Source organism: Coregonus lavaretus (genome assembly GCF_964263955.1).
Source record: "Coregonus lavaretus genome assembly, chromosome: 22".
NCBI classification, from domain to species: Eukaryota; Metazoa; Chordata; class Actinopteri; order Salmoniformes; family Salmonidae; genus Coregonus; species Coregonus lavaretus.
Window position 1 is genome coordinate 7,716,546 of NC_140009.1, and position 8,861 is coordinate 7,725,406.

At 44.1% G+C, this 8,861-nt stretch overlaps 1 protein-coding gene across 1 annotated transcript; it reads left to right on the top strand.

The window, feature by feature from the left end:
* Positions 1 to 3,224: 3,224 nt before the first annotated feature.
* Positions 3,225 to 8,821, top strand: LOC311149999 (cytochrome c oxidase subunit 4 isoform 2, mitochondrial-like). The gene is made up of 5 exons (XM_084187236.1): positions 3,225 to 3,333; positions 5,328 to 5,430; positions 5,850 to 6,014; positions 6,164 to 6,295; positions 6,416 to 8,821. Exons 2-5 carry the CDS (start codon positions 5,328 to 5,330, stop codon positions 6,547 to 6,549), a joined length of 534 nt encoding a protein of 177 aa, XP_084043362.1. The 5' UTR covers positions 3,225 to 3,333; the 3' UTR covers positions 6,550 to 8,821.
* Positions 8,822 to 8,861: the final 40 nt, after the last annotated feature.

Here is an 8,861-nt window from a genome sequence, read left to right on the forward strand (position 1 = left end):
AGCGGACCCCAGACCTCAGAACCAGAAAGGGCAATGGGTTCTATAACTGATTCAAGTATTTTTAGCCAGATCCTAATTGGTATGTCAAATTTTATGTTCCTTTTGATGGCATAGAAGGCCCTTCTTGCCTTGTCTCTCAGATCGTTCACAGCTTTGTGGAAGTTACCTGTGGCGCTGATGTTTAGGCCGAGGTATGTATAGTTTTTTGTGTGCTCTAGGGCAACGGTGTCTAGATGGAATTTGTATTTGTGGTCCTGGCAACTGGACCTTTTTTGGAACACCATTATTTTTGTCTTACTGAGATTTACTGTCAGGGCCCAGGTCTGACAGAATCTGTGCAGAAGATCTAGGTGCTGCTGTAGGCCCTCCTTGGTTGGTGACAGAAGCACCAGATCATCAGCAAACAGAAGACATTTGACTTCAGATTCTAGTCCTCTCTCTCTCTCTGCCTCTCTCTCTCTCTCTCTCTCTCTCTCTCTCTCTCTCTCTCTCTCTCTCTCTCTCTCTCTCTCTCTCTCTCTCTCTCTCTCTCTCTCTCTCTCTCTCTCTCTGTCTCTCTCTGTCTCTCTCTCTGCCTCTCTCTCTCTCTCTCTCTGCCTCTCTCTCTCTCTCCTCTCTCTCTGTCTCTCTCTCTCTGCCTCTCTCTCTCTCTGTCTCTCTCTCTCTGCCTCTCTCTCTCTCTGTCTCTCTCTCTGCCTCTCTCTCTCTCGCTCTCTCTCTCTCTCTCTCTCTCTCTGCCTCTCTCTCTCTCTCTCTGCCTCTCTCTCTCTCTCTCTCTCTCTCTATCAATTCATTTTTTTATAGGGCTTTATTGGCATGGGAAACGTATGTTAACATTGCCAAAGCAAGTGAAGTACAGTTGAAGTCGGAAGTTTACATACACCTTAGCCAAATACAATTAAACTACGTTTTTCACAATTCCTGACATTTGATACTAGTAAAAATGCACTGTCTTAGGTCAGTTAGGATCACCACTTTATTTTAAGAATGTGAAATGTCAGAATAATAATAGAGAGAATGATTTATTTCAGCTTTTATTTCTTTCATCACATTCCCAGTGGGTCAGAAGTTTACATCCACTCAATTAGTATTTGGTAGCATTGCCTTTAAATTGTTTAACTTGGGTCAAACGTGTTGGGTAGCCTTCCACAAGCTTCCCACAATAAGTTGGGTGAATTTTGGCCCATTCCTCCTGACAGAGCTGGTGTAACTGAGTCTGGTTTGTTGGCCTCCTTGCTCGCACACGCTTTTTCAGTTCTGCCCACAAATGTTCTATAGGATTGAGGTCAGGGCTTTGTGATGGCCACTCCAACACCTTGACTTTGTTGTCCTTAAGCCATTTTGCCACAACTTTGGAAGTATGCTTTGTCCATTTGGAAGACCCATTTGCAACCAAGCTTTAACTTCCTGACTGATCTCTTGAGATGTTGCTTCAATATATCCACATAACTTTCCTTCCTCATGATGCCATCTATTTTGTGAAGTGCACCAGTCCCTCCTACAGCAAAGCACCCCCACAGCATGATGCTGCCACCCCGTGCTTCACGGTTGGGATGGTGTTCGTCGGCTTGCAAGCATCCCCCTTTTTCCTCCAAACATAACGATGGTAATCATGGCCAAACAGTTCTATTTTTGTTTCATCAGACCAGAGGACTTTTCTCAAAAAAGTACGATCTTTGTCCCCATGTGCAGTTGCAAACCGTAGTCTGGCTTTTTTATGGCGGTTTTGGAGCAGTGGCTTCTTCCTTGCTGAGCAGACTTTCAGGTTATGTCGATATAGGACTCGTTTTACTGTGGATATAGATACTTTTGGACCTGTTTCCTCCAGCATCTTCACAAGGTCCTTTGCTGTTGTTCTGGGATTGATTTGCACTTTTCGCACCAAAGTACGTTAATCTCTAGGAGACAGAATGCGTCTCCTTCCTGAGCGGTATGACGGCTGCGTGGTCCCATGGTGTTTATACTTGCGTACTATTGTTTGTACAGATGAACGTGGTACCTTCAGGCGTTTGGAAATTGCTCCCAAGGATGAACCAGACTTGTGGAGGTCTACCATTTTTTTTCTGAGGTCTTGGCTGATTTCTTTTGATTTTCCCATGATGTCAAGCAAAGAGGCACTGAGTTTGAAGGTAGGCCTTGAAATACATCCACAGGTACACCTCCAATTGACTCAAATAATGTCAATTAGCCTATCAGAAGCTTCTAAAGCCAAGACATCATTTTCTTGAATTTTCCAAGCTGTTTAAAGGCACAGTCAACTTAGTGTATGTAAACATCTGACCCACTGGAATTGTGATATAGTGAATTATAAGTGAAATAATCTATCTGTAAACAATTGTTGGAAAAATTACTTATGTCATGTACAAAGTAGATGTCCTAACCGACTTGCCAAAACTATAGTTTGTTGACAAGAAATTTGTGGAGTGGTTGAAAAACGTGTTTTAATGACTCCAACGTAAGTGTATGTAAACTTCAGACTTCAACTGTAGATAGTAAACAAAAGTGAAATAAACAATAAATATTAACAGTAAACATTACACTCAGAAGTTCCAAAAGAATAAAGACATTTCAAATGTATATTTGAACAGTCATATTATGTATATATACAGTGTTGTAACAATGTGCAAATAGTTAAAGTTCAAATGGGAAAATAAATAAACATAAATATGGGTTGTATTTACAATGGTGTTTGTTCTTCACCCAGTTTATAAGGTTGTATTTACACCAAATTCATTTCTCTCTTTTTCTTAACCTCTCTTGGGCTCTCTCTCTCAACCTTTCAAGCTTTCACACAGCCTCTCCTCTCTCTCTGTCTCTCTCTCTCTTTCAAGCTTTCACACAGCCTCTCCTCTCTCTCTGTCTCTCGCTCTCTCTGTCTCTCTCTCTCTCTATTCAATTTAAGGTCTCTCTCTCTCTTTCCATTTCGTCTTCTCTGTGAAAGCAACTCCCTCGTTCTTATAAACTGACCTAATGTGACCCTCTCTGCATTCCAGAGGCTCCCTGTTTCTGTCACAGTGGAGTTCTCTGTAAGATCTGTGAAAGTGGAAAGAAGAAAATGATTAAAGAGAGAGTGAAATATATATTTTACAGTGCAATCCTATCCCTGCTGTAGTCTGCCAGTGGTGTCACATGCTTTCTCAGATTGTTTACTTGCACTGGTTTAGTCTCTCTAAACTCTCACACACCCCCTCCCTGCCTCTAACCCTCCCCTTCTCTCACCAAGAACCAAAGCTGAGACACAGCAACAGTGCGCCAAAGCAGGCAATCGCTGAAGAGAGGGTGCTCTTCATTGTCCATCTAGTTTTTCTGAAGGTCCACTCTCTCAGGACAAATGTGAGTACCTGATGGCTTCAGAACCTTTGGGGTCAGAGAGGACTAGCTATTTGGGTCAGACAGGGGCTGGGGGGGGGAGGGGTATTAAGACCCTTGGGAAGGTGAGAGGGGTATTTAGAACTCTAACACAGACCATGCAGACAGAGACTTCAACAAGGCATGAGCATTGGTAATATTCCAAGTCAGGCTGTTGACAGAGGAAAAGGGATTGTGTTAATGGCATGCAGTACTGTATTTGGTTACAAATCATTGTAATCTCTCTCAATGACTTTATGAGATTATGCATTAGGGCATTGGCTGTCTAATAGCCTGTGTTAACTCAATTCTCCACAAGTTTCATTTGTAAACATTTGTGCCATAAAAGACAGACACCAACTCCATATTTGGAGAACAAATCACACTGTACTCCTTCTTGATAATAATATGTCTGTACAAATTATTTTGCATAAATGTCTCATAAATGTGTAATGGTCCGTGTCTGTTTGTCTGTCCGTCTGTGTGTGTGGAGGTCATTTCGGACGTGGTGACATGGCTGCTGATGTTGACCAACTGCCAGTTTTCACTGGCTGTTGTGTGTGAGAGAGTGAGTGAGTGAGTGAGTGAGTGAGTGAGTGAGTGAGTGAGTGAGTGAGTGAGTGAGACAGACAGACAGACAGACAGACAGACAGACAGACAGACAGACAGACAGACAGACAGACAGACAGACAGACAGACAGACAGACAGACAGACAGACAGACAGACAGACAGACAGACAGACAGACAGACAGACAGACAGACAGACAGACAGACAGACAGACAGACAGACAGAGTATTACTCATGCAATACAAACAAATGTCCTAAATTAGCTGGTATTCCCAGCCTTTCTGAATCCTCCCCTGCTTTTAGTTACTCTAAGCCTGGAGAGGGGGGCTAAAGTGTAATTAATATGCTATCCACATATTGTCCATAATGTCTATACATCCCATCATATATATTTATACACATATACACTACCATTCAAAAGTTTGGGGTCACAAAATTTTTATTCACAATTTTTTTTGTCAATTAAAATAACATAAAATTGATCAGAAATACAGTGTAGACATTGTAAATGTTGTAAATGGCTATTGTAGCTGGAAAACAGATTTTTAATGGAATATCTACATAAGCGTACAGAGGCCCATTATCAGCAACCATCAGTCCTGTGTTCCAATGGCACGTTGTGTTTGCTAATCCAAGTTTATCATTTTAAAATGGATCATTAGAAAACCCTTTTGCAATTATGTTAGCACATCTGAAAACTGTTGTGCTGATTAAAGAAGCAATAAAACTGGCCTTCTTGAGACTAGTTGAGTATCTGGAGCATCAGCAATTGTGGGTTCGATTACAGTCTCAAAATGGCAAGAAACAAATAACTTTCTTCTGAAACTTGTCAGTCTATTCTTGTTCTGAGAAATTAAGGCTATTCTATGCGAGAAATTGCCAAGAAACTGAAGATCTCGTACAACGCTGTGTACGTTTTTATGTGGTTGTTTATCTACCTTAGTTGAATGCACTGACAGTAAGTTGCTCTGGATAAGAGCGTCTGCTAAAAGCCCCAAATGTAAATGTAAACACGAACACTTGAAAAGCACGCTGGGTATTATTCTAAACAAGACACAGGTCGTGCTCCCCTGCTCAGATGTTGCTGACGCATGCCAGATCTTAAAACGTCTCAACCAATATAGATGTCTATGTTTCACAAGTTTGGACAGTACAGTAGAGTAACGTTTTCACTGAACCAATTATAGACGTCTATGGACGTTAAAATCAAGACCGGTCAGGACCAAAAAAACGAAGTCTGTGGATGTTTAAATCAAGGCCAGGGCAGATGGACCACATTTCAACGTCTTTTCAACATCCATGGACGTCAGCATCAGACGATGCTCACTGGGTCCAGATGGACTGATCAGTTATGTGGCGACATTTTGTTGGTGTATAAATATTTTTCTCTCTCTCTTCCTCACCTGTCAGATGCTTCACCTGACAACAGGACGAGTGGGGTGCTTGCTTTCCAGGCGCGCGGTGGTGGGACTGACCAACAGTGGCGCGAGGATGTCAAGCCATAGCCACCACGGTATTATTTGACGTTGCACTGCATGCATAACTGTCAGTAGGGAAAAAACGGTTTATTTTCTGTTCCAATGTATCCAAAAAAGGAATCACAATACACACATCCTAGTTTGTTGCGTAAACCTAATTTTATTGAAGCAAGTTGCATTTGAAAAGGCATGGCCTACTGCACCATTGCATTTATTATCAGCAGATGGCGCTGTTGGCTTTATGAAGTGGTGAACGGCGCTACAAGCGCAAAGACCTGAGGTCTTAACCTCCCAGTGTAATGTCTACTTCTCTGACGTCTATAAACCTCTAAACCCCACCTTACCACTCCCTTTACCTCAGCCTCCCCTTCACATCTTTCCCACGTTACTGATTGATTGATTAACGTTCTTTCTACCATCATCGATGATGTGTCCTATCTCTCCTGTACTGTAGAGGTGTCAGACCAGGTGGACATGTCCCAGCCAATGTACTGGGATCGTTTGGACACCCCTCTGCCAGACAGAGCATGGAAGGATGTCCTTGATTCTACGGATAAGAGCCTGAAACAGAAGGAGAAGGGGCCCTGGACTGCACTGTCCAAGGAGGAGAAAATTGCATGTAAGCCCCTCTCAATTCAATTCTAAGAGCTTTATTGGCATGGGAAACATATGGTATGTTTACTTTGCCAAAGCAAGTGAAACTGTTCTGTCTCATTCCTTCTCATTTTACAGCCTTTCATCTTTAATATTTCTCATTCTCTGTCCCAGTGTACAGGTTGAAGTTCAACCACACCTACCCTGAGATGAAGAGGCCCTCCCATGAGTGGAAGACTGTCATCGGTGGGATGTTCATCTTCTTTGGCATCACTGGTCTGGTGGTGTTTTGGCAGGGCCACTATGGTAAGATTTCTCATGGTTGATTGCTAAACTTGATAGACTTCCTCGAGCCTGTATAACACATGGATGGGCGATTGTTCCATCCTCAAAGTTGCTGTTCTCTTTCTCCTTTGTGTCCTACAGTGTACCCACCCCAACCTCACACCTTTGGTGAGGAGTGGCAGGCTAAGCAGATCCAGAGGATGCTGGACATGCGGGTCAACCCAATCGAGGGCTTTTCTGCCAAGTGGGACTACAAGAACAAACAGTGGAAGTAAATAAAGGAAGGAATAGACGGGCTACTGAGCTGAAATGAGGAGCGGTTGGTTGGACTTGACAACACCTTGAGCCTCCGTTTAACCAACAGCCTCTCCTTCCACCATCGTGGCAAGCTATCCATCTGAATCCATCCTCTTACTGTTTAAGTAATAAATTACAAAAAAAAACGGTTTGCTTCCTTCTCCCTCCATCTAGCTGAGAAAATAAGTCTAACATTATAGGCTGCTTGTCCTAATTTCTGCTTTAGCGTTCCAGTGGTATTGTGTCTGGATTGGACCTGAAGGCAGTGAGTATTGTGGGTTGTACAATTGCCTTGGTGGTCCCTGTGGTCCAGATACACTCAACACTAACAATAAAACGCAACCTAGTATACATTTGTTTTATCCCATCACTGTGAAACTCTTTAAAATCTATTCAGCCCCTCGCCATTTGTGACAGCTTGCGAGACTCACCCACAGCAGAGGGAGAGAGAGCAATGACGTGGTGCACGTATCTGCACATACACTATCTATACAAAATTATGTGGACACTCCTTCAAATTAGTGGATTCGGCTATTTCAGCCACACCCGTTCCTGACAGGTGTATACAATCGAGCACACAGCCATGCAATCTCCATAGACAAAGATTGGCAGTAGAATGGCCTTACTGAAGAGCTCAGTGACTTTCAACGTGGCACCGTCATAGGATGCCACCTTTCCAACAAGTCAGTTGGTCAAATTTCTGCCCTGCTAGAGCTGCCCCTGTCAACTGTAAGAGCTGTTATTGTGAAGTGGAAACGTCTAGGAGCAACAACAGCTCAGCTGCCAAGTGGTAGGCCACACAAGCTCACAGAATGGGACCGCCGAGTGCTGAAGCATGTAAAAATCGTCTGTCCTCGGTCACACCACTCACTACCGAGTCCCAAACCTTCCTCTGGAAGCAACGTCAGCACAAAAACTGTTCGTCGGGGGCCTCCCGAGTGGTGCAGCGGTCTAAGGCACTGCATCGCAGTGCTAGAGGCGTCACTACAGACTCGGGTTCGGTCCCGGGCTGTATCACCACAACCGGCCGTGATCGGGAGTCCCATAGGGCGGCCCACAATTGGCCCAGCGTCGTCCGGGTTAGGGGAGGGTTTGGCCAGGGGGGTTTTACTTGGCTCATCGCGCTCGAGTGACTCCTTGTGGCGGGCTGGGCGACTGCAGGCTGACCTCGGTCGTCAGTTGAACGGTGTTTCATCCGACACATTGGTGCGGCTGGCTTCCAGGTTAAGTGGGCGGGTGTTAAGGAGCGCGGTTTGGCGGGTCATGTTTCGCAGGACGCATGACTCGACCTTTGCCTCCCGAGCACGTTGGGGAGTTGCAGCGATGAGACAAGATCGAAATTGGGGAGAAAAAGGGGGTTAAAACAATTTACAAAAATTTAAATTAACTGTTAGTCGGGAGCTTCATGAAATGGGTTTCCATGGCCCGAGCAGCCGCACACAAGCCTAAGATCACTATGCGCAATGCCAAGTGTCGGCTGGAGTGGTGTAAAGCTAGCCGCCATTGGACTCTGGAGCAGTGGAAACGCGTTCTCTGGCGTGATGAATCACGCTTCACCATCTGGCAGTCAGACGGACAAATCTGGGTTTCCGAATGCATGGTGCCAACTGTAAAGTTTGGTGGAAGAGGAATGATGATCTGGGGCTGTTTTTCATGGTTCGGGCTGAGCCCCTTAATACCACTGAAGGGAAATCTTAACACTACAGCATACAATGACATTTTAGATGATTCTGTGCTTCCAACTTTGTGGCAACATTTTGGGGAAGGCCCTTTCCTGTTTCAGCATGACAATGCCCCCGTGCACAAAGCGAGGTCCATACAGAAATTGGTGCCTGACCTCACTAATGCGCTTGTGGCTGAATGGAAGCAAGTCCCCACAGCAATGTTCCAACATCTAGTGGAAAGCCTTCCCAGAAGAGTGGAGGCTTTTATAGCAGCAAAGGGGGGACCACCTCCATATTAATGCCCATGATTTTGGAATGAGATGTTCGACGAGCAGGTGTCCACATTCTTTTGGTCATGTAGTGTGTGTGATGTAGTACATCATTTTCAGAGTCCACTTTTGGCTCGTGAGCGCTACTTTCAGAACTACTGGCTAAAAAGTATACAGAAGTACCGGAGAATTCCTTTAAGGCCGCATTTTCAGTTCTCACAAAAGGGAATTTTTACTCTAAAATGCTGCACCGTAGCATTTTATGTATCAAAATATTACTCAATGACAACTAAAAAATAAATAAACCTTTACCTTTGTGTGTTTTCCTTACCTAAAATGTGTCCTAACATTGCAAAG

What these genes read in the sequence shown, in the direction of transcription:
- LOC311149999 (XM_084187236.1), top strand. Translation starts at nt 5,328, where the DNA reads ATGCTTCACCTGACAACAGGACGAGTGGGGTGCTTGCTTTCCAGGCGC. An exon ending in GTCAAGCCATAGCCACCACG is followed by an intron (nt 5,431 to 5,849) that starts GTATTATTTGAC and finishes CCTGTACTGTAG; the next exon opens with AGGTGTCAGACCAGGTGGAC. An exon ending in CAAGGAGGAGAAAATTGCAT is followed by an intron (nt 6,015 to 6,163) that starts GTAAGCCCCTCT and finishes TCTCTGTCCCAG; the next exon opens with TGTACAGGTTGAAGTTCAAC.